Source organism: Cetorhinus maximus, chromosome 22 (assembly GCF_964194155.1).
Source record: "Cetorhinus maximus chromosome 22, sCetMax3.hap1.1, whole genome shotgun sequence".
Taxonomy (NCBI): Eukaryota; Metazoa; Chordata; class Chondrichthyes; order Lamniformes; family Cetorhinidae; genus Cetorhinus; species Cetorhinus maximus.
This window is the reverse complement of record NC_135900.1, coordinates 1,472,993-1,500,965: the sequence shown is the minus strand read 5'-3', so window position 1 is coordinate 1,500,965 and position 27,973 is coordinate 1,472,993. Positions and strand designations below refer to the sequence as shown.

The following is a 27,973-nucleotide window of genomic DNA, read 5'->3' as shown; positions in this document are numbered from 1 at the left end:
CATTTCCCCTATTGAGTCCTTACTGGTGCTCGGAAAGAAAAATTTAGCCAGTCCCACTCTCCCACCTTTTTCCCATAGCTCAGCAAATATTTCTCCTCAGGTGCTTATCTAATTCTCTTTTGAAATCCACGATTGACTTTGCCTGCACCACACTCTCAGGCAGCGCGTTCCAGATCCTAACCACTGCATAAAAAATACTTTTCTCATGTTGCCTTTGGTTCTCCCGCCAACCACTTTAATTTGGTGTCCTCTGTCTTTCTGATTACAAGCGATGCCCACATCCCAATGGGTGATTTTTGGGAAACACATTTAGCTAATTAAAAGAGAACACAGTTCTTTATTGATTGCATAACATGTGGCTTCACAGTCAACAAACTGAACCATGTACTCTGCACCAACCAATCAGATGTCAATGCACCCTATTAAAACAGCAACCCTACACCCAGCCACAAGCACAAAAGCCAAAAAATCATGCTTTGCAAACTGTGTTAAAGTGAGAGCCTAAACATTTCACAAAATAAATGCCGCAATTTATTGGAAGAAAAACACTTAGAAAGTTATTACCAAACCCTAAGGGAATGCGAAAAAATTCACAGTCTTCTCCAGGACCTCAGTGCAAGACCTATATGTGCATGGCTAAAAGCAAAGATAAACAACAAAACGGCCAAATTCACATCAAAGAGATTTCATAGACTGCAGCTTCCCCTCCTCAGCCACGCAACTTCAGAAAAGGCAAAGAGAGCCAGACATGGAAACACAGGAGAGCCGTACATCCCACTCTAACTTCACTAGGCTACTTTCCACCTCATCGTCAGGAATGTAGGCACTTGAGGAGGCCACTCAGCCCCTTGAGGCTGTTCTGCCAGTCAGTTAGAGCATGGCTGATCTGTACCTTAACTCCATTGACCTACCTTACATCTGCAGCCCATAATATCCTTTCCTAGCAAAAATCCAACAACCTTGGTTTTGAAATTTTCAGACTACCAACCCCCCCCATCTTCAACAGCTTTTTGGGGGAGAGAGTTCCAAATTGTCACATATGAAGAAGTGGCTTCTTGACTTCACCCGTGACTGGTCTAACTCTATTTCAAGGTTATGCCCCAGTCTGGACTCCCTACGCATTTCCCCAAATAACAACAGTTATGACAGTTCTAAAGAGAATGAGAGTATAAGAATGGAGTTTTTTTTAAATTATGAGATCTGGGCATCTCTGGCAAGGGTGGCATTTATTGCCTGTCCCTAGTTGCCCAGAGAAGGTGATGGTCAACCTTTTTTCTTGAGCCATTGGTAATGATTGTTCCCAGGACACTTCCCAGGACAGTTAAGAGTCAACTACATGGGGTTGGGGCTGGAGTCATAGATAGACCAGGCTGGACAAGGATGGCAGATTTCCTTCCTAAGGAACATTAGTGAACTAGCTGGGCTTTCGTAACAATCCATGGTCACTTTTACCAATATCAGCTTTTGATTTCCAGATAATCTTAAACTGAGTTCAAGTTCTCAAAAACAAATGTGAATGCATATTCTGCAGATCATTAAGCAAGGCTTTTAGATTACTAGCCCAGTAACATAACCACTACACTACCAATAAGTGCCTCAAATGCTTTGTGACAGCACAATAAAGTCTAAATTGCTACAAGTTCTTTCTACCTTTACCATGTGTACACTGCAAGTTTCCCATTCAGTTTTGAAACACACAATAGGGATCAAAGTCCAATGCCAATGACTCTCACCTGACACAAACGATTGTGACTTCACTGCTGCTTGTTAATCTGGAAATAATTCACGGACAATCACTGGAAATTCATTGTCCAGTGTGTATTACAGTGAGTACCTGCTCCTCCTCTCAAACCTTCTCCTTTCAAGTGCTGAATCAAAAACAGATGGACATTGGAATGCAACATAACCCAGCATTAATGTTTCAAAGGATGGAATGATTCAATTTTTGCGGTGCATCCAGTTTCTAATTACAAAGACAAGGCATTTCCGAATACACTAATTACTTCCTGTTTTGCTTCCAATAATTGCGATGTAAGATGAAACAGGCTCAAAAAAACAATGAACGCAAAACCAAATAACAGGATTGATCTCCGGTAATCAGCTGCACTTTTCTGTAACAACTGCGGTTTGGAGCAGAGAAGGTGAAAGAGAAATTTCATAAAGGTGCTCAAAATTATGAAGGGTTTTTATGGATAGGGAGAAACTGTTTACACCAACAGGTTGATTGGTAATCAGAGAACACAAATTTAAAACAATTGGAAAAAAGCCAGGGAGAGATGAAAAGCAACTGGTTTTTAACTCAGTGAATTATGAGAATCTGGAATTCACCACCTGAAAGGGCGGTGGAAGCAGATTCAAAAACAATTTTCAAAGGGCAATTGGATAAATGATTAAAATGGAATAAAATTGCAGGACGAAGGGATTAAAAAGTAGTTGGATTGTTCTTTCAAAGCGCTGGTACAGGTGTGAAGGGCTGAATGGCCCTCCGGTGGTATATGATTCTCTGTGCAAAAATCTAATGCCTGTTTCAGGCCTGGGCAAAGGGCACCTTTTCTTGTCTTTCATAAGTATGGAGGCCTGTGCCCTTTCAACTCGTAATTGTGCGTATGCAATCCACCTGCCCTGGAGGTTTAGGAAGCCATCGAGAGTTTCAATAATGGGCACTGTGTGGCCAAATTTCTAGGTCCAATAATCCCCAGTTTGAACCTGCAGTTAATGTGGTCAACTCTGGTTGGACATATTCCTGCAGGCTTCATCACATGACCTCCTGCTTCCAACTGCCCCTCCCCCACACCCGCTATTGGTCATTCAGCACGTCCATCAACATGGTGCCATGCCTTCTCTCAACCAATTACGAAGTCAATAGGCTCATCATTACCTGGTTAGATGATGCCTGGCTGTCAGCCAAGTTTTTTTGTTACTAATGCCTGATATTTTTGTATTTATGAAAGACAACAAAAGCATTCCAAGAACATTTACAAAGCACAATTATTTATAAAACCGCCTATGTTTTTTCTACTGGGTCTAGCCCACAGTGTTCAGGGGATTAAATTCCTGGAGATTCCAGGGCAATTGTGAGCAGGTTGGCCACCCCACCTCCCGTAGGGTAGTTGCCATTGGGGTTGAGTGGGTGCCAGAACCTGGCACTAAGAACAAGAAACGGGAGAAGCAACCAGTTTCCAACTAGGTGCCTTGGCACCTTCCAAACCCTTGACCTCCACCATCTAGAAGGACAAGGGCAGCAGACACATGGGAACACCACCACCTGGAGGTTCCCCTCCAAGCCACATCACCACCCTGACTTGGAAATATATCGCCGTTCCTTCACTGTCGCTGGGTCAAAATCCTGGAACTCCCTCCCTAACAGCACTGTGGGTGTACCTACACCACATGGACTGCAGCGGCTCAAGAAGGCAGCTCTCCACCTGGCCTAAATGCTGGCCTAGCCAGTGACGCTCACTTTCCATGAATGAATTTTTAAAAATTGAGCTGTCAAGGACCAATTTCGTATTCTAAAAGGTCATTTGCTATGCATAAAATCTGTTCATGTCAGTGTGGCCACTTACACCTCAAGGCTTGGATCTGCCCCATTAAAATTCAAAAAGAGCCAAGAGTACCAGCTCCTGTTCCAATTCGGAGGCGCTCACTCCACAGCCTGGTACTCAGACAGAGCGGCATCTACAACAGCTGAATTTTCCATCCAGCACACACAAGTGTGAAATATCGCACGATGATGTCGGCTGAGCCTCAGTTGGCGGGTGTGCTTCGGAGTCGGCGACGATCCCGCCGACAATTAAGAGGCTGTTAAGCCCACTAATGAATTAATTAAATTGAATTTCTCCCAGCGTCCTTTGGATTTTTGAGGAAACCTCACCAATGGGTGGGATGAGATTTCTGATGTTAATTAAAAATAAAATAAAAATGTTTAAATCTCATTTCTAACATGTCCCTGCTCATGTGATAGAGTCAAATGTGGGGACATGTTTACCTTAATTTTTAAATATTTATTTTTAATGTTATAAATCTTCAGCATCCTGAGGCAGCTCTGAGGCTTCAGGGAGCTTTCGGCGAGCGCACCCGCTGAACTCCGCACTCACCCTCCTCCCCCCTCCACTCTGATCCTGGCAGTGCCCAGTGTTACACACATGGTTCATGCTGACTGGCTGTTAATCGGCAGCCAGCGTGAAACCGCGGCCGAGGACCGATCGCGGGTGGCAGACTGTCGCACAGCCGCCCACCGTGCCGACCCACCGTGCACGCCCACCGTGCCCACCCACCGTGCCCACCGTGCCGACCCACCGTTCACGCCCACCGTGCCCACCCACCGTGCCCGCCCACTGTGCCCACCCACCGTGCCGACCCACCGTGCACGCCCACCGTGCCCACCCGCCGTGCCCGCCCACTGTGCACACCCACCGTGCACACCCACCGTGCCCACCCACCGTGCCCACCCACTGTGCCCACCCACTGTGCCCACCGTGCCCACCCACCATGCCCACCCACCGTGTCCGCCCATTGTGCCCACCCACCGTGCCCACCCACCGTGCCCACCGTGCTGACCCACCGTGCCCACCCACCGTGCCCACCCACCATGCCCACCCACTGTGCCCACCCACCGTGCCAACCTGACAAGGGGAAAATCCTCCCCATTGTTCCCACAAGGGTGTCAGCCAAGTGGTTGAGCAGAGCAATAGATTTGACAGCAGCTCAGTGGCAGCCAATGGCCATAATATCCCATTTTCCCAACAATAGCAGGTGTTTATTTTTTATTCTGCCACAGAGGCCAGAATTTATTGCCCATCCCTAGTTGCCCTTGAGAAGGTGGTGGTGAGCTGCCTTCTTGAACCGCTGCAGTCCATGTGGTGTAGGTACACCCACAGTGCTGTTAGGGAGGGAATTCCAGGATTTTGACCCAGTGACAGTGAAGGAACGGCGATATATTTCCAAGTCAGGATGGTGAGTGACTTGGAGGGGAACTTCCAAGTGATGGTGTTCCCATCTACCTGCTGCCCTTGTCCTTCTAGATGGTAGTGGTCGTGGGTTTGGAAGGTGCTGTCTAAGGAGTCTTGGTGAGTTGCTGCAGTGCATCTTGTAGATGGTACACACTGCTGCCACTGTGCGTCGGTGGTGCAGGGGGTGAATGTTTGTGGATGGGGTGCCCATCAAGCGGGCTGCTTTGCCCTGGATGGTGTTGAGCTTCCTGATAATTTTTGAAGCTGCGGGTGTTGTTGGGTGTAGGACATAAATAGCAGAAAGATGCAAACAATCAGAAAATTATTGGCTAAACTGGAAGGATCACATTTTTTGACACAATATCAGTTGTATTATAAATTAACAGCAGCCTTTTAATCTATAAAATCATCAACTTTTATGTAACTAAAGATCAGTCAATTTAATTGAGTAGAAGAGTCTATTTCAGTAATGCCCACAAAGCAAGTGTTTCAAATGACTGAAAACTTTGTCCCTGGGCTTTGGGATTTATTCCCAATCGAGTCCAACTTTTACATCTGTGAGAAACACTGTAAAATCAGACTCCAAACATCCTCCATCTGCTTTCCCAACAAACTGGTTTTAGATTTTTATTGTTTTCACAGCAATGATGCTGCATCAGTCAGCTCCAGGATTAACAAGTGCAAAACTGATGAACAAGACAAGACTAGCTAGTCCATTAAGCTATTCCCACACACCAGGATGGCCTGAGCACTGCAACTGAAACTTCCTACCACCCCCATCTCCCCCCACCCACTCCCTTAGAAGTCAGGAAATACTTCTTACACAAGGACTCTGGAGATCTGGAAATCTTTCCCACAAAAAAACTGTTGAGCCTGCGGGGGTGGGGAGCGTCAATTGATAATTTCAGAACTGAGATTGCTAGATTTTTGTTAGGCGAGGGTACGAAGGGTTATGGAGCCAAGGAGGATACACGGAGGTAAAATACAGCCATGGTGAGACTGAATATTGGAACTGACTCAAAGAGCTAAATGGCCTCCTCCTGTACCTGCAATTTGCTAGTCAGCTAGTTTTGACATTAATGACCAAGATTTGGACTACAGGACAGTCAAGATGTCTCACTCGAATCATAACCTCAATCATTTTCTTCACACATTGAATCAGTGAAAGAAAGAACTGATGAAACATCTTTTCTAATCTCAGGAGGTCTCACAGTGTCATTATGGTCATTGTTGCAATGTAGGGAAACTAAACATAAAGAAGTTGTTGTTTCATTTATAATATCGTTTATGCTGACCAAACAAACATTGTTTGCCTGGTTGTATTGTGCTAATGGAGCTCGGGGAGAGGAATGTGCCAATCTCAGGAAGATTAACGTGGAGGGGGTTCAGCAGAATGTGAAGCCTAGTCAAACACTCATATCTTTAGCAACAACTGCTGTTTGAACCCATCTTGACAGGAGAATGGTGTTGGTTGTATCTATCCGAATTGGAGGCGTCGTGTGTTTACATATCTGCTCCATTCCCTTTGGGGTGGCAACATTTAGGCAGAACACCAAGGTAGGTGTCAGCCTTGGCTCAGTGGGTAGCTTTTACTGCACAGGCTGGTAACAGGCAAAGCTGGTGGGATGCCTCTGTAACCGGCCCTCTAAGCCCATTGGAGGGGCCCTGAATTGTCCCCCACCCCTTCCCTGGTCTTGCCTGAGTTAGAAGATCATGGGTTCAAGCCCCACACCAGAGGCGTGACAGGCTGACAGTCCCAGTGGAGTGCTGCACTGTCAGAGGTGCTGGCTTTGCTGTGGGTAAATTGGCTACTGCATTTTTTACATAAGAAAGAATGAACTCCTGGCCTAATGGCCTGACCGACAACTTGTCATTTTGGGTTCGCTTTATTTATGCTGTTTAATCTTTTCTATACCTTAGTTGGGATCTTCCTTAACAAACTTCCCTCCAGGGTAAAATGGAATAGATCATTATGTTAATGGCAGATTAAAAACATGTGTTATACATTTGACACATCATAGAATGGACCAGTCTCAGTCACTAAGTAAAACCTCTTTTATTATTGTTTCACATTCTAATCCAAAATAAAACACTTCAAAGAGTTGAACAGTTATCAGAAAGGAAAGGAAACTTAAAAATGACTCCTTTTGTCCTGCCAAAAGCCAGCAAACTAGAAGCTAAAGTACAGTCTTGCCAAGGAGCAGTGACAATGTTAGAAAGTAGAAACAACATATTCGGTTGGGTTACTGACATTTTCAGAGGAACCAGTCACTTCCTTACGTTGGGCAGTGATTATACTTGTTCTGCTGAAGCTCTTTCGAACACCCTGACAATGTGAAAGGCGCTATATAAATGCAATTCATTTGTTTCTTCTTTCTTTTACCTTTTATTGCAATAGAAGAACAAACAGTGTAACTCACGCCTTCCTCCTTTATTTAAAAAATGCATCCTGCATTCGTTTTGTTCTGAAACTTTGATTCTGCAATGAATCATCTCTGAGTGTTTCACCACATTGACCTCATGCGTCGAGCAATATTTTAAAGGACAGGTGCTGCGTTTATAAAACCGGAATGCAAGTCTTCCTAAGTGTGATCACAGACTCTCTGAGCTGGGTCTTAAGGCCCCCTGATGGCGGGTTTGCCGGGAGGAGGGCCTGTAAAATGCCATGGTGCTGTGCCCACCGCCTACTCACCCCTGCTCCATTGCAATTTTACCAGCAGCGTGGTAAGCGTCGGGGAGCTTACCCACCCGTGGGCCAGTTAAGGGCCTCATCCCTTAGTAACTGGGATTTAACCAGGAGTGGAAAAGATCCATGCCAAGCGTCCAGCCCAGCAGCTTTCACTATGCAAACTGGTGGTGGGCAAGTGGGGGGTGGGGGTCTGCTTAACAGGGCCTCTGAGCCCATTGGAGGGTCCCCTCAGGACATCCCCCCCCACAACAATCCCAGTTCCCCTCAACCCCTGTCCTGTCTACCCCCGCTCCTGGCCCCAGCGATATTGACCCCTACATCCACCAACCCTCCCCAACGCGCCCCCCCCCCATCACTTTACCTTTCATCAGCTCCTCTTCCCGCCATTAGCAACTGCTGTAATACCAGCCGTGGTCACCACTTACTCCGGCGCTGATGGCAGCAGAGAGCTGATGGCCATTTGATTGGCTGACAGTTTTCTCCGGCAGGACTTCCTACCCAGATGGGGGTGGAATTCCCACATTAAATCAAATAATGGCCCCTGTGAGTGTTAGATCCCTGTGGACAAGCCGATGGGGCAGGATCCTCCTTGACTTTTTTACTGGGGGAGGGAGGGCCGATGAGCCTGCGGCCTGGTTAAACCCAGCCCTCTTAGTCGGGGTTAACATCATCATATCCTGCAGCACAAGAGGAGGGTCAAGCACCCCCCGTGAGTGGTAGGGAACATGGCACATCCACATCATATGTGGGGAAGATAATATTTATGTTACTGACTGTAATCCAGAGGCCTGGGCTAATGATATGGAAACAAGAGTCCAAATCCCTTCATGGGAATTGGGAAATTTGAATTCAAGTAAGGAAAGGCTTCTGGAATTAAAAAGCTAATATCAATAATTGTGACTATGAAACTACCAGAGGATCGTAAAAACTAATGTCCTTTAGAGGAGGAAATCTGCCACCCTTACCTGGTCTGGCCTACATGTGACTCCAGACCCACAGCTATGTGGTTGACTCTGAAATGGCCAAACAAGCCACTCAGTTCAGGGGCAATTAGGGACGGGCAACAAGTGCTGGGCTTGGCAGCGACACCCACATCCCGTGAAAGATTTAAAAAAGGGATAAGTGAAGCGGTTTTGCATGTTAGTGATTTAACAATTTGAAGATCCCATGGATGTTAAGAAGTACAATCCCACACAGAATTCAATCCAACAACCTGTGGCGATGTTGACTTAGCCAAGACCATTCTTGGTGACTGACTGTAGCTATTATTAAAGTCAGGGGATGAGGGTAACTGGTCACATCTTAGCTGCAGGACAGTGTGAGCCATGCTTGTTGTGCCAGTCTGATGGTTGGGGGGTAAAACAGAAAGAAATGCCATAAGGCTGGATGTTACACTCAGCCACCGGCAGGTTTGAAGCGGGGGCGGAGAGGGGGCCATGCCAAATCCTGTGGGTAGCCTTCCCACCGCCTAATCACTGACCCCCAACCTATCTGAAATTTACAGGGGGGCAGGAGAGGCGTTGGGCATCCTGCCCTTGGGCCCATTGAGGTGAGATCCAGAGTGTCATATTAAGGGGGGTGGATACCCCAATGATGTGCTGGGGGTTCCCCTTCAGATGTTCCCAGGTAAGGTTTGCACGGTAATTGCCCAGAAGCACAAACTGCTGATGGGTAATTGCCCTGCACTGGGACCCATCCAAAAATATAATTTAAATCACAAACTTCGGATGGTTCCGACTGGGTTACACCAATTATTACCCAGAGAAAGTTAGAAGAATTAAAACCAATTCTAACTTCTGGGTAACTACTGTACAGACCCAGACTGACCCCCCAACCGCAGGCCACCTCCCACAACACCCCCCTCCCCTCAGACTCCCCTTCAACCCCCCCAGGGGACTCCCCCATTCCCCCTCCAACTACACCCCCACCACCCACAGCACATCCCCCACCCCCCCAAGGCCCAACCTGACCCTACCCTCCCCCTAAAGGCTGACCCAATCCACCCCCCACCCCCAAACCCCGAGGGCTACCCCGATCCCCCCACACGCCCGCTAAATCCGACCCACTTACCTTGTCCCCGGCCCTTTCGAACCTTTAAACTTCACTGGACCTTTAACCCGCCTGCCTTACGGCAGCTGGTGCTGTAAAAAAGGAGGAGTAACTTCTTCCCTTTGACTGAGCTGCTCTTTGACGCTAGGCCCCGGGGGCGTGATACACCACTCGGGTCTCACCCAGCCTGAGACGGAAGGTTGGGCAAGAAACTCGGGGCAGGGTGACAATCCGATGCTGATGGTCATTCTGAGCAAGTTCAGGTCCTGTTTGGTTTCATGGTCACCATCACTGAGACTATATCATTCCAGATTTGTTAGGTGAACTTAGATTCCACCAGCTGCTATGGTGGAATGTGAATCTGCGCTCCCCTGAACATTAGCCTGGACCTCTGGATTCCTAGCCCAGTGACATTACCACTAGGCTATCCTGAATCTCCCTGTGTTGTTACATTAAGACTCCTGGCAGACGTCACCCTGGTATTGAGGGACAGCCGATGGGGTGAGTTGAAGAGGGTGACGATGAGCTGCTGAGGGGAAACAGGGCAGAGAAAGCTCGCGCTGGCACAATGCTGGGCTCTTCTGTGGCTGGGCCTGAACCACTTGTCCAGGCAGCTGAGGGGGAATTCTGCTCTGCATCCGAGCCTACCTGTCTCAGAAACTGGATATCCAAACAGGGAAGAATTCCGCTCCCCAGATCCCACGTTTATTGAAGAGCACAAAACAGATTAAAACACCAACAAGAGAAACACCAGAACACAGCCCACTTCCACCTTCACTCCTGAATTAAAGTTCACAAAGCAAACGTGTTCTTCATGCTGACTTGGACCAGAGTCAACGTGTGAACAATGGTTGTTTACAGAATGGTCCGAAGGGAGCAACGGGAATTTAACAAACAGCCTGAGCTGATGTTCTAACACGTACAACAAAGTTATCAAACTGCAGCAAAGAGACAAGGATCATCAGTCACAATTTACTGGATGTAATAAAGAATAGCTATTTGACTTTTGACTTTCAATTAACCTTGATATTTCATTGCCCCCAAGCTAAACCTAAAGGTCAATATCTGGGATTTTCCCCTTGGTTGGACTTACTCTGGGAAATCCTTGGCTGAATATGGGTTGAAGATTGGCAGAGAGAGGACACGCCCTCCATGGCCTGAACCTTGTGCCCGTTGGGCTCATGCCATCGATGGGCCCAGGAGTGGACGCAAAATGTGCTTCCGGCCACAAGCAGCCCCCAAAGGCAATTTGATGTTGGCTGAGCTATTAACGGGCTGAGAAAGGCTCAAGGATTTGCTAAAGAGAGCTGGTGCCAGGGCACAACCCTGTGACCCCAGTGCGGATCTGAAAGGGTTCTGTTGTTGCCCCCTCACCTTACCCATCCTGTTACCATGGAAAGAGGAGATCACATTCAGCAGCTTCAGTGGGCAGCCATTATTCTCCAGCAGCTTAAATAGACCGCCTCAGATCACATGGTCGAATGTCTTGGTGAGATCGCTGAAGGAAACATGTCGTGGTCTCTTTTGTTTCATAGCATTTCTGTTGCAGCTGCTGGTCCGAGGAGATCATGTCACTTCTCAATCTTCCAGTTCTGAAACCACACTGGGATTTGGGATAGATGTGTTCAGGGTTTCAGTTCTGAAACCACACTGGGATTCGGGATAGATGTGTTCAGGGTTTCAGTTCTGAAACCACACTGGGATTCGGGATAGATGTGTTCAGCCAGGATCTGCAGTCCGACAAGGGCAACGCGGGCAATACTTTTCCCACAATGCTCAACGGTTGCTGCCGTTGTCTTGTTCTCGTACAGGGTCACAGTCTTTGCATCACCCGTATCCTGGGGCACTGCCCACTCCCTCAGAGCCAGAGACAGAGAATCATTCCCACTCCAACCCAAGACTCCCTCCCACCTCCACCCAATACTCTCTTCCCACCCAATCTTCCTACCCGGCCATCAATTGCTTGCAACGCCCCCGTCCATCACTCCCTCCTCACACCATCACTCCCTCCCTCCATCATCACTCCTTCCTTACACTATCAATCCCTCTCTCCACCACCACTCCCTCCTTACACCATCACTCCCTTCCTCCACCACCACTCCCTCCTTATACCATCACTCCCTCCCTCCACCACCACTCCCTCCCTCCACCATCACTCCCTCTCTCCACCACCACTCCCTCCTTACACCATCACTCCCTCCCTCCACCACCACTCCCTCCCTCCACCATCACTCCCTCTCTCCACCACCACTCCCTCCTTACACCATCACTCCCTCCCTCCACCATCACTCCCTCTCTCCACCACCACGCCCTCCTTACACCACCACTCCCTCCCTCCACCATCACTCCCTCTCTCCACCACCACTCCTTCCTTATACCATCACTCCCTCCCTCCACCATCACTCCCTCTCTCCACCACCACTCCCTCCTTACACCATCACTCCCTCCCTCCACCACCACTCCCTCCCTCCACCATCACTCCCTCTCTCCACCACCACTCCCTCCTTACACCATCACTCCCTCCCTCCACCATCACTCCCTCTCTCCACCACCACGCCCTCCTTACACCACCACTCCCTCCCTCCACCATCACTCCCTCTCTCCACCACCACTCCCTCCTTATACCATCACTCCCTCCCTCCACCATCACTCCCTCTCTCCACCACCACGCCCTCCTTACACCACCACTCCCTCCCACCACCACCACTCCCTCCCTCCACCATCACTCCCTCTCTCCACCACCACTCCCTCTTTACACCATCACTCCCTCCCTACACCATCACTCCCTCTCTCCACCACCACTCCCTCCTTACACCACCACTCCCTCCCTCCACCACCACTCCCTTCCTCACACCATCACTCCCTCCCTCCATCATCACTCCTTCCTTACACCATCAATCCCTCTCTCTACCACCACTCCCTCCTTACACCATCACTCCCTCCCTCCATCATCACTCCTTCCTTACACCATCAATCCCTCTCTCCACCACGACTCCCTCCTTACACCATCACTCCCTCCCTCCACCATCACACTCACCCCCTTCCCATCACTGCTCCTCATCCTCATCTATGTAGAAATAGGTCACAGATCAGCCATGATCTAACTGAATGGTAGAAGAGGCTCAAGGGGCTGAATGGCCTCCTCCTGTTCCTAATATCCTTTATTCCCTGAGCTAATGTCAGGGCCTAAGAGACAGGAATGAAACAGGCCATTTGGACTGACTGCCGTGGGTATTGGTCCATGCTGGCGTTTATGTTACCTCCCTCCTCCCTTTCCTACTTCAAGCTGAACCCAACTTTCCACGTAAATTATAATTAAAATGAGTTAAATTGCTGGTTCAGTACAAAGTTTCTTGCAATTCATTTCCTAGCCCTGTTCCTGCCAGAGAAACACAACATTAAACAGTAACCTTTTACTAGACAAGAAATAGAAAAATGATCTCATATTTCAGTGAGGTGGATATGTTTCAACTCTGAATGAGTCACCCGTGAGTCATACAGAGTTTCTTCTTGTAAGATCGTTCAAAGATTTCACTGCCCTCACTAGGATATCATTTATCTGTTCCAACTAATCCTGATTACTGCTTACTTTGTATTGTGGTCTGTCAGATGTTTTTTGTTCCACAAGCCATCTTTCAATCAGACACAGAGGATTCACACATAACCGAGAGCAGAAAACAGGCTGCAATTAGTGTGCGATCAATCCAAGTCTTGCCTGGTTTCTTACGGATGTTTTGGTCACACTGACAGCTCGGATCACCTATTCTGTTGTCATTGCTTCAGTGAAGCCCTAGCAGTTATATAAAAAAACAGACTTGCATTTACATAGCCCCTTTCACAATCTCAGCATGTCCCAAAGAGCTTTACAGTCAATGAAGTAATTCTGAAGTATAGTCACTGTTGTAAGGTAGGAAACATTGCAACCAATTTGCACACAGCAAAATCCCACAAACAGCAATGTGAGAATGATCAGATAACTGTTTTTGTGATGTGGATTGAGGGGTAGATATTGGCCGGGACACCGGGAGAACTCCCCTGCTCTTCTTTGAAATGGTGTTATTGAATCTTTCGTCTATCTGAGAGTACAGGCAGGACTTAGGTTCGACATCTCATCTGAAAGACAGCCCCTCTGATAGTGCAACACTCCCTCAGCACTGCACTGGAAGGGCCAGGTTGTCTGATTTATGTCTCTGGAGTGTGACTTGAACTGGCAAAGTAAGACTGTTACCAACTGAGTCAGGGCTGACACTCAGAGCTTTCACTGACAGGTGTCAGCTGTGCCTCAGTGTGTAGCTCTCTAGCCCTGCTCTCAGGTGGTTGGAGGTTCAAACCCCAGAAATGTAAGTCAAGGCTGACACTCTCAGTGCTGTTAAACTGAGGTCCTATCTACCCACTCAAGTTTCCCCTTAAGCTCTGCTGAATCCAGCTTAGTTTTGCCACATTTCTAATCATAAACAACATTTTTTACCCCTTGATGATCCAAGAGGATCAACACTTTGCCTTTTCCATGTGTCCAACATACTTTCTGTAATGGATGTCCAAACTAACACAATATTCCAGCTGTGACCTAACCAATGTCTTGGTCATAATCATTATTACGTCTTTGTTTTCACGCTCTCATTCAGTTACTTCCTTTCAAAGTAATTCACTGTATGTGAAATGTTCCTGAGTAACAAGCACTATATAACCTCCATAAAAGAAGCATTATGCAAATAAGAACTTAAGAACTCAAGAAACAGGAGCAGGAGTCGGCCATTCGGCCCCTCAAGCCTGTTCTGCCATCGATAAGGTCATGGTTGATCTGATTTTGGCCTCAACTCCACTTTCTTGCCTTCCCCCCATAACCCTGGACTCCCTTGGTTCCTCAGGGAGGGCTGGTGGCTTTGATTAGCAAGGCCAGTACCTGCCAGCAGCCAATTCAGTGTCATTGGAAAAGGACAAATAATTCAAAGCTGGGGCTGGTTTAACACTACATTTAAGAGATAGAAAATGGCTTGTGCTGATATGATACAAAGAGAGATTCAATGAATAAAGACTCAGATAAGATGCATTAGAAAAACAAATCAGCAAAAGACAGCCTTTATACAATGTCCTCACCCTTTATTTGCTTTTTCTAATCCCTTCATTATCCCGAGTCTCTGGCATTGTCCACTGTTTGCAACTGAGATAAAGCAGGAAGGCACCCTCAAGGATTGTATATAGCCCAGGTACAGGGTTAGCTAAGTGTGGTTTCGATGTCTCAATTGGGTAACATTCTGAAATAGAAAGTCATGGGTTCAAGTTGCACTCCAAAGACTTGAGCACAAAAATCAAGGCTGACCCTCAAGAGGGAGTGCTGCACAGTCGGAGGGGATGTCTTTTGGATAAGACATTAATCCAAGGTTTCATCTGCCCTCCCAGTTGGGTGTAAAAGATCCCATGACACTATTTTGAAGAAGAGACAGGAATGTCCTGGTCAACATTCATCCCACAATCAACATCACTAAACAGATTATCTGGTCATTATCACATTGCTGTTTGTGGGAGCTTGCTGTGCACAAATTGGCTGCCAAGTTTCCTACATTACAACAGTGTCTACACTGCATTAGCTGTAAAGTAATTGGGACATCCTGAAGTCATGAAATACGCTATATAAATGCAAACACTTCCGTAAAACATCAACTGAAAATTACAGCCAGACAATTTAGGAATAAAATCAGGAAGTACCTTTTTTTAACTTATACAATCTGGGATGTGAGCATCATTGGTCAGCCCTTAGCCTCCCAATTATTGTTGCTGCATTTGCACATTAATTGTCCATAAGATTCACTGCAGAAAATTAGTAAATACAGAAAGTACTGGAAAAACTCAGCAGGCCTGACAGCATCTGTGCAGAGAGAAACAGAGTTAACATTTCGAGTCCAACTTGACTCTTTTGAAGAACTGAACTTCGAAAGTTAAGTCTGCTAATTAAGAGAGTAAGTTTTTTTAAGGGAATGATAATAGTTGCTGCATTGTCAATCAATCTCTTTGGCCCAGAGCCAGGACAATTTAAACAGTTCCATCTCATTCCTTCAGGTGATAAGTTTTTTAAAATGACATTTTTTTCTTACTTATTCTTTGTTTCTTCTTTCTCTTTCTTAATGTAATCCTTTTTTCCCCTCTCTTTAATTCGCTTTCTACGTCTGATTTGTCTTTAATTCACCTGATTTCCTTCTCCATTGTCCTTCTGTTTCTTTATCAATCCTTAAATCTCATTGGTTAAGGAGATAGGCTGTTGGTCCTGTCACTCATTGAGGTCTCAGATACCTCGTTGCCTCTTGCTGCACCATTATCAACTCAACTCCCAGAAAGTTACAGGAAAAAAATTCTGGTTGAGCTGAAGGATGAGGGAAAAAGTCTAATTGTTGGGACAAGCCATGAGGTGTTCCATTTCTGCGAGAAGCAGCCCAATTCTTCAAATCTGGCGGTGACTTGGAAGCACTGCACACACCAACCTCACTCCAAACATTCTAAGATTTGGCTCTGGTCGATAGAAAGATGTAAAAGAATCTGTTGCACTCACTCACACTGGAAACAAAATGTAATGCTTCAAAAACATTCAGTCGATCCCTTTCTAAAATGATTTCTTGCCTGGAATGCCACTGGCTTTGGTTGGCTTCACCATACACTGACTTGTATGTGACGGACACTAGCCCTGCACTAGGTCTGTTCACTGGACAGAGTGTGAGCGTCTGGGGGCTCATATGCACAGGTATGGCAGGCTGGCTCTGTCCTTGTCAATTCTTGGACATTGTGTGAACTCCAACGTGCTGCATCCGATCTCACCAACAGATTCTCAGAACTAATCCCAGTGAAAAGAGGGAGAAAAACACAGCCGTACCAATTAAACCTCATGCCTTTTATTACCACAAAAATACTTGTCTAAATTATATTGTGTCATTACTTACAACTGTAACACATCCTCAAGCCAGTAAGATTATGTTCCATGTTAGATTGTCATTAAAATTCTTTCATTGCTACACGTTGGCCGTGCTGTGGTTAATTACTTCCCTTCCCACCAATAAGATTAAATTAGTTGTGACGACAATGAAGTACAGAGGGGTGAGCAAAGGGCCCACCTTACAACCCTGCAGGTCAGTATAACAGCAGTAGCTATAGGCTTCGGGTGACAGATGTTTGCTAATTTGGTTAATCTATCATTGATGTTACTGAGGAATGGTATCTCTTGGATCCAGAAATGTTTTTGAATACAGTACACACGGTGCAGAATCAGGCACACAGCAGAGCATACACCCTACCATGGACCTGCTGCATTCAGTCTCCCTGACTTGTACATACACTAAATTACAATGTACCCAGCAACATGATTAAAGAGAATCGCACTAGACTCACTACTATACTTCACAGCCTATCTCAAGGCTACAAAGAAAAGTATCCAGATGTTGTAGTACACATATATTAGGAGAAAGGAACAGAACAGAATTAAGCAAAGTGACTGATGTTATCCCTTATTTAAGTGTCAGCTGTAGTTCAGTGGGTAGCACCCTTGCCCCTGAATCAGAAGGTTGTGATTTCAAACCCCACTCCAGGGCAGTAGTGAGGGACTGTTGGGGATGGCATTGTTTGAATGAGATGCTAACCTGAGGTTATAATTGGTCTCTTAAGTGGATGTAAAAGATCCCCACGGTAAAACTTGAAAACAGGTGTCCTGGCTAATGTTTATTCACCAACCAATATCACTAAAACCAGATGATCTTCTCATTACCTTATTGCTGTTTATGGAATCTTGCTGTGCACAAATTGGTTAGCGTGTTTTCTGCCCACATACATGAAAACATAAGAGAACTTTTTGCGATTATAAATTGGCCTTGGTCTTTAAGAAAATTTCAGATCATTTTATTTCATTTAGAATTTCACTCCAATTCAGTAACTCAGGGTTAAGGGTGTCAACTATTAATGTGATGATTGAATATTTTTGCGATTAAGGAGATTCAAAGCGATTTAACAGAAATCTTTAAAAATGATGAGAGGTTTCAATAGAATCAATGTGGAGAAACTGTTTCCACTTATGGGAAGTCCAGGGCAAGGGTGCATAAATACAAGATAGTTCCAAACAGATCAAATAAAGGACTTGGGAGGGGCGGGGGTGGTTTCTTTACAAGAGGGTGCAGAGAGACTCAGAAGCTCACTACCACGTGGAATGGTTAAAGCAAAGAAAATGAATGTATTTAAAGAGGAGGCATGAGGAGGGAGAAGGGAACAGGGAGGTACAAGAGGAGGCTGGAGCGAGGTACTCGAGAGGCAAAGGTAAATGTAGAGAATAAACGCAAGTACAGACCAACTTGGCCAGTGAGTCTGTTTCTGTCTTGTAGGTTCTATGTAATTTGAGTGCCTGTTCACTGGGTGGCACTGCGTTTACCCCATCACGTCCGATCTTCCTAAAATAAGGCTTAAGAGACAGATTGAGTGTAAATCCCTCACAATAAATACTCTAAAGGTGCAGCCATCAGTCAGGGCCCATAGATCAGGTTAGGTATTTGGGTCGTAGTGTCATTGGATAAAAACTGTCACAGCACAAGGCAGGTACTTCCCCACAAATGGAAACTGAAAATACAGGATTTATATTTCACTCAACGAGCTGGAAAGAGCAGAATCACTTTCAAGGTGGAGCAAGGAACAGCAACCACATCTCACTGCTGTCGGTCATAATACAATAAGACCTTGAAGCTGAACACAGACTCTGCATGGACCATTACCTAATTTTTGATTGTCCAAAACAAAAATTAGACCCATGTTGGATCAGAACTAAACCTGGCACATTGGAGCACGGGACATGAGCCATATTTTCAGGCAGAGCATCTGTTAGACAATCTTTAATAGAAAATAGATTGCCATTCTGTTGGCAGCTGGTGTTTCTCAGTAATAAACCATGGAGCCCGGAGACAGGGAGTCTACAGGTACAAGGGCACAACTATATTCCAAATGCACTTTCCGAAAGAACTGTGAGTTATAATCTAGAGTACGAGCTGCTTTCCAAAATATAAATCAAGTTGTAAAAAAAAATGTGTGTGTGCTACACATCAAAGTAACGTTTCATGTGTAAAAAATCTATGATGGATTCAACAGAATTGCGAGTGATATGATCCAAGCACATGACATGATGCCATGACATTTTTTACAACAGTGACTACAATTCAACAACACTTCATTGGGTGTAAAACACTTTGGGACATCCAGTGGGCATGGTAGATGGTGGGGGTAGATGGTGGTGTCACTGCACAAGTAATCCAGAGGCCCAGGCTAATGCTTGGGGGATTTGGGTTCAAATCTCACCATGGCAGCTGGTGGAGTTTAAGCATATAGTATCCTGGACTTCATTAATAGGGGTATAGAGTACAAAGCAAGGAGAGTATGCTGAAATAAAAGCAAAAAACTGCGGATGCTGGAAATCCAAAACAAAAGTACCTGGAAAAACTCAGCAGGTCTGGCAGCATCTGCCAGACCTGCTGAGTTTTTCCAGGTATTTTTGATTTTGTTTGAGTTTATGCTGAACTTGTATAGGACACTAGTTAGACCTCAGCTGGAATATTGTGTACAGTTCTGGGCGCCACACTATGAGAAGGATGTGAACACATTGGAGAGAGTGCAGAAGAGGTTTACAAGAATGGTAACTTCAGAAACTTCGGTTATGAGGATAGATTGGAGAGGTTGGGACTGTTCTCCTTGGAGAGGAGAAGGCTAAGAGGAGATTTGATAGAGATGTTCAAAATCATGAGGGGGCTGGATAGAGTAGATAGAGAGAAACTGTTCCTGCTCGTAAAAGGATCGAGAACGAAAGGGGCACAGATTTAAAGTGATTTGCAAAAGAAGCAAATGTGATGTGAGAAAAAACATTTTCACACAGCGAGTGGTTCGGGTCTGGAATGCAGGGCCTGGAAGTGTGGTGGAGGCAGGTTCAATCGAGACATTCAAGAGGACATTAGATGATTATTTGAATAGAAACAATGTGCAAGGGTATGGGGGAAAAGGCAGACAAATGGCACTAAGTCATGATGCTCATTTGGCGAGCTGGTGCAGACACAATGGGCTGAATGGCCTCCTTCTGCGCCGAAACAGTTCTGTAAAAGGCGCTATATAAATGCAAGTCTTTCTTGTGGCATTAATCCTGAAGGAAGACTCCACTTACACTTTGGCACATGTGCTGATCTTTAATTCAACAACAGATTGCATTTATATAGCTCCTTTAACATAGTAAAACTTGAGTGTTGCTGAAAAAAGAGAAGTTTTTGTCAAAGATTTTCGTCTTGCACTCATCAGGACAATTCACAAGAAAATGCCAATGTCAGGGAAACGACAGGTTTATACTGCGTGAGAAGAGAGTGCTGATTGGTTGGCAACTGTACTCCAACCAATGGCACAGGCCTACAGAGGAGAGAAGGACCGCCCTGGAGTGCAGGAAATGCATGAACGATTTAATCCACACTGCCATGTGAGTGAACTACTCTCTATCCTCAACTCACCACGTTCGCAATGTCATGGGGCGTGGGAGTCAATGGTAAGGCCAGCATCTGTGTTGCCCGTCCCTAAAAGCCCTTGAGAAGGGGCAGGGGTGATGCTTCAGTGCCCCACTGCAGTCCATGTGGTCTGCTGGCTGGAGGTAACTGTGGGTTGCTGACCCAGCCACACACTGAAGGCCCAGCCATTGTGGAGGGGGGAGGCTGGAGTAGAGGGTAACTTGCAGATGCTGCTGATGCAACGCCTCTGCTGCCCTTGTCCTTCTCACTGCTAGAGCTAGCGGGTCTGGAGGGAGCTGCCGAACTTGGGGATTAGCAGCATTGACATGGCACACACACAGCTGCCTATGGGTTAGGGGTGGGGGGACTCAATGTTGAGGATGCTGGATGGGGTGGCCTGCTTCATCCTGGATGGTGTCCGGCGTTCTGGGGGCTGTTGGAGCTACACTTACCCAGGCAAGTGGACAGTATTCCCCCAAACCCCTCACCTGTGATTTGCACGTGGTGAACAGGCGTTGGGGGGGTCACAATGTGACGTTTCCAGCCACAGAACAAGCAGCGTGTGACCTGCTCCTGCATCACAATCCACCCATCTATCTTCACACAGGAGGAGACAGCACACAACAGGCGAGAGAGGGAGAGGATGGGAGGGGGCTGCCCGAGATCCGGCCCCTCACACAATATGAGCAGCGGCTGCTGAACAGCAGGGATGGGCTGTGACCACCCCCCATGGTGAGGTCGGCCTCCCCCGAGTATCCAGTGAGGAAGGATGCTTAACCCCTGCCAGTCGGAGCCTGAGGGTGAGTCTCTGTGCTATGTAGGAGACAGGCCGTAGACCATCCACTCACTCATTCTCTCCTCTCACCATTCACCATTCCAGGTGCCAGCAGGAAGAGGGTGGGACCAGACACCGCGTCTGAACTCAGCCCCTGCCCACAGGAGACCTCAAAGGAGGATGAGGACAATTTCTCACTTGTACAGCCATCACTGCCTTCACCTTCCCCCTCCACCAGCCCAGAGACACACACCTCGATGGCTCACACTCTAACCCTAAGCCCCCCGCCTACACCGTCCGGTGTTACCTACGCCCTCCCATTGGTTACTCATGATCCTCCCCCCATCACCCTCGAGCCCATTACTGTTACCTTCAAATGCCTTTCCTTCCCAATGTGCCCACACCTGCTACAGTCCCCATGCCCACCCTGATCCTGCCCACTCCCAGATCTGTGTAAAATTTCTTATCTCCTCCAACTAATCCCCAGACCCCTCCTACTCCTGCCACACCCAGACCCTCACCCTCCCACACTACCGTGGAATACTTTCCATACCTTAGAAGCCTACTGCCAACAAGGGCAGGCATTGGCAACGAGGTTTGACACCACCTTCGGTGTGGCCAGTGCAGCCCTCGGGCACCTGAGGAGGAGTGTGTTTGAAGAGCAGGACCTCAAACCCGGCACGAAGCTCCCGGTCTACAGAGTAGTGATACCTACCCTCCTGTATGGCTCAGAGACATGGAGTATGTAGAGCAGCACACCCTAAACTCTGGAGAAGTCCCACCAGTGCTGCCTCCACAAGATCCTGCAAACCCATTGGCAGGATGGGTGCACCAATGTCAGTGTTCTCACTCAGGCCAACATCCCCAGCATCGAAGCATTGACTTGATCAGCTCCGCTGGGCGGGCCACACTGTCCACGTGCCTGACACGAGACTCCCGACACGAGACTCCCGACACGAGACTCCCGACACGAGACTCCCGACACGAGACTCCCGACACGAGACTCCCGACACGAGACTCCCGACACGAGACTCCCGACACGAGTGCTCTACTCGGAGCGTCGACACAGCAAGTGAGACCCAGGAGGGCAGAGGAAAGACTTCAAGAACACCCCCACCGAGATCTGGGAATCCCTGGCCCGAGACCACCCAAAGTGGAGGGGAAAGCATCCGGGAAGGAGCTGAACACCTCGAGTCTCTTCGCCAAGAGCTAGCAGAAGCCAAGCGTCAACAGCGAAAGGAACGCGTGGCAACCCGGGTACCCCACCCACCCGTACCCACCTACCACCATCTGCCCCCTCTGAGACTGAGACTCTAAGTCACACATTGGACTATTCAGCCACCTGAAAACTAATTTCTAGTGTGGGAGCAGGTCATCCTCCACCCCAAGGGACAGCCGAAGAAGAAAATGACGGTTGGGACTGTAAGTTCCCACCGTTATTTCTCGCTGTTGTTTTTGTCCCTCCCGTCACAATCCGCCCCTCCCCCACCGTGCCCACCCCGAACCCAGACACTGGCAGGAGGGTAAATTCCAGCCATAGTGTCTTTCACAGTTTCAGGATGTCCCAAAGCACCTTATAGGCAGGGAGGTACCTTCGAAACATAGTCACTGTTGTAATGTATGGAACTTGGCAGCCAATTTGTGCACAGCAAGCTCCCACAAACAACACCATGTCAATGACCAGACAATCTGTTTTATTGATGTTAGTCGAGGGCTAGATATAAGCCAAGGGAACTCCTGTGCTCTTCTCCAAAATGCTGCTGCATTTATGTGCACCTCAGGTGTCAGTTAGAGCCTTGGTTTCATGTTCTCATCTCAAACAGATGGAACCTCCACAACGCAGCGTGGGATCATCAGCCGAGATTGCACACTCAAGTCTCCGCAGTGGGACTCAAAGCCACAACCTCTGACCTGGAGGTGAGAGTGCTGCCTGACCGTGGAGCCCCAGCTGAGACGTGCCACTTGTGCACCCTCCTTCCTCACTCAAGAGCATTAAAGTTAACTGTTGTGACCCAACGCAGCATCATCCAACAATCGAAACAGGAACCTCCCTGGTCCCTGGCTTAATACTGCACACAGGGCAGCATTATTTCACCCTTATCAACTCCTTTCAAAAATACCTTTCAAAGCAGAGTTGTAAACAAACAGCAACAAATTGTGTTTGGACAGAAGGTTGTAATTCAACTGCCAATTGCTTCAGGAGACCTGTGACCACGTCCTTCAGTCTTGCTCCTTTACTTCAAACTATTACAATCTTGCAACTTTTTAATTGACTTTAACACTGGTCTAAACAAATCTACAAAGGGTCAGGTATCCCCCCACCCCCGGTGTGGTCTTGGTTAGGACGGGGGTTTGGTTACTGTCTGGTTCCCAACTCAAACCCAGGCACAGTCTGATGTCCATAAATGAAAGGGAGTTCTGCATTTATATGGTGCCTTTCATTTCCCCAGGTAATGAAGTACTTATGAAGTGTAGTCACCTGCTGGATTGTAGGGCATTTGTACAGTTCTAAGAAGCTCCCGCCTCCCAATGGTTTGAAAGGTACGTTGGGATCGATCACATTCCCTCCGACCCAGAACCTGGCTTTCAAACAGTGCAAAGCCAGCCCTCAGCTGCAGGGGTGGGGGGGAGTATTCTAAAAGCAAAAGCTCGATGAGGAACCAGACCCACTGGAACCACATAGAATCTTGAATGGTACAGCACAGAAGGAGGCCATTTGACCCATCGCACCCATGGCAGCCCTTTGAAAAAGCAATCCCACTCCCCCTGTTATTTCATAGCACTGGACAAGTTTTCTCCTTCAAGTATTTACCTAGTTGCCTTTTGGAGGCTACAGCTGAAACTGTTCCCATCGCCCTGTCAGACAGTGCACTCTAAATCCTAACCACTCGCTTAACAACGGCTTTCCTCATGTTGTCTCTGGTTCTTTTGTCAATCTCCTTAAATCTGGGACCTCCAGTTACCAAGCCTTCTGCTACTGGACACAGTTTCTCCTTATTTACTCTATCAAAAACATTCATGAACTATTAAACATCTCTGTCAAATCTCCCCTTAAATTTCTCTGCTCTAAAGAGAACAACCCCAGCTTCTGCAGTCATATAAAAGCAAAATACTGCAGCTGCTGGAAACCTGCAACAAAAACAGAAAGTGCTGGGAAAACTCAGCAGGCCTGGCAGATGAGAAACAGAGTTAACGTTTCGAGTCTTCAGAACTTTCCGGAACCAGCTTCTCCAGTCTCTCAAAATTAACTGAAGCCCCTCATCTCTGGTATCATTCTGGTAAATCCCCTCTGCACCCACTCTCAACCTCAGGTTTGTCAGCAGGAAAACCCTTTTGTACAATTGGGCCCTAGCATATTTACAGCACAGAAACAGGCCAATCGGCCCAACCGATCCATGCTGGTGTTTTGTCCCATTGAGACCCTTCCTCAACCAACCCCATCAGCATACCCTTCTATTCCTTTCTCCCTCATGTGTTTATCCAGCTTCCTCCTTAAATGCTATTCACCTCAACCTCTCCCTGTGGTGGTGGGTTCCACATTCCCCCCAGCTCTCTGGGTAAAGAATTTTTTCCTGAATTCCCAATTGGATTTATTAGTGAATATCTTATATTGACCCCTAGTTCCAGTCTCACCCGCAAGTGGAAACATCTTCTCTATGTCTACCTGATCAATCCCTTTTATAATCCTCGAGACCTCTGTCAGGGCACCCTTGGTCTTCCCCTCCTTGGGAAAAGATGCCCAGCTATTTACATTTTCCTGGTGGGTATAACCTCTCAGTACTGGTATCATCCTTGTATTTTTTCTTTCATTTGTCCAGTGCCTCTATAATCTTTATAATAATACGGAGATCAGAACTGTTCACAGTACTCCAAGCATGGTCTAACCAACATTCTATACACGTTTAACATAATTTCCCTGTGTTTCAATTCTATCCCCCTCACCATGAATTCCACTGCTTTATTATGTTTTAACCTGCATCAGTATTTTCAGTGATCTGTACCCCCAAATCCCTCTTTTGCACAGCCCCATTTCGACATGCATTTTCCATGATCTCCTTCCTCTCCCTACCAAGATGTACCAACTGGCACTTTGTTATAACCACACTGAACTACGCACAGGCAACTCACCTGAACAGCTACGGTTTTAAAGTTTTCACTTGCTATAGTTCAGAGAATGATACAGGATAGAAAGAGGCCATTTGACCCATTGTGCCTGTGCTGACTCAGCGAAAGAGCTAGTCACTGAGTCCCTGCTCTTTCCTCAGACCCCTGTTAACAGCCCAAAGCTGCCAGGAGTTCCCAGTAAAGAAAATATACTAGTTCAGCTCTTCCAACTAGAATTATCCTCCTCCGCCCATAGGCTTTCAAATATCTTTCTAAAACTCCTGGTCAATTTGAGGTCAGGGAATGTTTTTTCAAAAAAAAATAGCATGCACAAACATCCAAAAAATGCAGCCATGTAAAGTTCATTGTAAGTCTAAAAATAAAGACACAGTTAACAGGAAATTTAGCTCAAAGCGGTGAGTAGATCCAAATAATTCCTTTTCCTGAAACTGTTTTAAAGTGTGAGTTGCGCCAAGTTTGGAATGTAAGCACTGACCTTGCTGTCCGCCTTCTCCTTCGTCCTTGCCTGGAAGGTTTGTTTGACTCCGCATTCGAGGGTGGGCTTTGAGTTCAGCTGGACGGAGGAGGTTGGGCAGCCTGTGCCAATGTGTACTCCTGAACCATCACAGGCCCGCCGACGCCCAACCTCACCCACGTGCGGGATGCAAAGCGCGGTGTGGACGGGCTTGGGCCGTTCCGAAGGTGGTCTCAGCCTCGAGGAGACCGGGACGCCAGGCATGGTTCCTGGGAAGCGTACTCCCTACCGCATGCACACTTTGCACCGAGCACACACACTACCTTGCATGCTGCATCTGACAGAAAGGAAAAGCTGGAAGAGGGCTGACTATATCCTGGTAACAAAGTGAAGCAGCTCTGCTTGTCAAACACTTTGCGGTTCCGATAGAGGATCCCAACAAGAATCCCCTCACACAGTTTTACACTGTGTGCACACTGTGGGGATCACTGTCAGATTGAACATTCCTCCGGGGTATGTGAACCTGGCTCACCAATGTGACTGCCACAAAGCTTTCTGAGATGATTCAGAGAATACAGCCCCTGTGTCTCTTTCCCCTCTGACAGTCGCCCGGTCCTATTTGTAGTTGAATGAAGCGTCAAAGAGGAGGGAGGGACAGAGGGAGGGACAAGGAAAAATATCCAAACCTCAACTCCCAACTGTCAAAACAACATTGTGACCATAACACGAGCAACAACAGCTCCCTCCCTGATGACAGAAATAGCAAAAAGGCCACTGCAAAAACAAAACAGGGAAGGAAAAAATAAAAGACTTTTTGACCAGGGACATGAGCAGCCAAAATCTAAGCAGCTGTTGAAAAGCTCTCAGCCTGGAAACAACCTCTGGGCTCAGGCTCTTTGGCTAATTCACTGACCATTTTTCACTCCTGACAGCTTCAGCCTGTGTAATGACTGCCTGGCTCTGTGCTCATCTCCTACAATCAGGATAAAGATCTGCTGCGAGGAGAAAAAAACCCAGTTCCCGCCCAGAAGGGGGAATTCCTATCTGATTAGGGAGGACTGGAATCAGAGGCGTTTGTAAACGTAAAGGAAAGACTTCAGTTCACTCATGCCGCCTTTTTACAACTACAGGACATGCCAAAGCACTTCACAAGCAATGAAGTATTCTTCAAAGTGTAGCCACTGTTTTAATGTTGGAAACATGGGGGCCGATTTGTGCACAGCAGGATCTCACAAACAGCATTGAGGGAATGACCAGGTAATCTGTTTTTAGTGAAGGTGGTTGAAGGGTAAATGTTGGCAAGGCCTCTGAGGAGGGCAAAGCCTGCCCACTTCATCGGGACTTCAGCTACCACCTTAAAATTTTATCCCCTCCATCACCGACGCACAGTAGCAGCAGTGTGTACCATCTCCAAGATGCACGGCAGGAATTCACCAAGGCTCCTTCGACAGCACCTTCCAAACCCATGACCACTAGAAGGACAAGGGCAGCAGATAGATGGGAACACCACCACCTGGAAGTTCCCCTCCAAGTCACTCACCATCCTGACTTGGAAATATATCGCCGTTCCTTCACTGTCGCTGGGTCAAAATCCTGGAACTCCCTCCCTAACAGCACTGTGGGTGTATCTACACCACAGGGACTGCAGCGGTTCAAGAAGGTGGCTCACCACTAGTTCACAGTATTGTTACAGAAGGAGGCCATTCAGCCCATCGCCTACGCACTGGCTCTCTGAAGGAGCAATTCACTGAGTGTCGCTCCCCGCCTTCTCCCTGTAAATCTGCAAATTTTTCCTTTCCAAATAATGATCCAATTCCCTCTTAAAAGCCATGATTGAATCTGCCTCCACCACACACTCAGGGAGTGCATTCCAGACCCTCATCACCTGCTTCATGAAAACATTTTTCCTCATGTCACCTTTACTTCCTTTTCAATTACCTTGAATCAGTGTCCTCTAGTCCTCGATCCTTCCACAAATGGAAACAACTTCTCCTATCTACTCTGTCCAGACCCCTTACTATTCTGAAGTTGTTTGGCAGGAAGAATAAAAATGCGGAGTATTACTTAAATGGAGAACGGCTGTAGGATTCCAAGGTGCAGAGGGATCTAGGTGTTCTTGTGCATGAGTCACAAACAGTTAGTATGCAGGTACAGCAAGTAATTAAGAAGGTTAATGGAATGCTATCCTTTACTATAAAAGGAATTGAACATAAAAGTAAGGATATTATGCTTCAGTTATACAGGGCATTGGTGAGACCGCACCTCGAATACTGTGTGCAGTTTTGGTCTCCTTATTTAAGGAAGGATGTAAATATGCTGGAAGCGGTTCAGAGGAGGTTTAGTGGATTGATACCTGGAATGAGTGGGTTGTCTTATGAGAAAAGGTTGGACAGACTGGGCTTGTTTCCGCTGGATTGTAAGGAGTGAGGGGTG

The 27,973-nt window shown here is 47.0% G+C and overlaps 1 protein-coding gene across 1 annotated transcript in view; it reads right to left on the bottom strand.

Moving 5' to 3' along the window:
* nav3 (neuron navigator 3) overlaps positions 1 to 26,133 on the bottom strand; it is a 473,245-nt gene extending 447,112 nt beyond the window's left edge. Inside the window, exon 1 of the mRNA XM_078567625.1 lies at positions 25,562 to 26,133. Within this exon, the coding sequence (XP_078423751.1) occupies positions 25,562 to 25,804 (243 nt within the window). The 5' untranslated portion in view covers positions 25,805 to 26,133. The remainder of the gene's footprint in view (positions 1 to 25,561) is intronic.
* Positions 26,134 to 27,973: the final 1,840 nt, after the last annotated feature.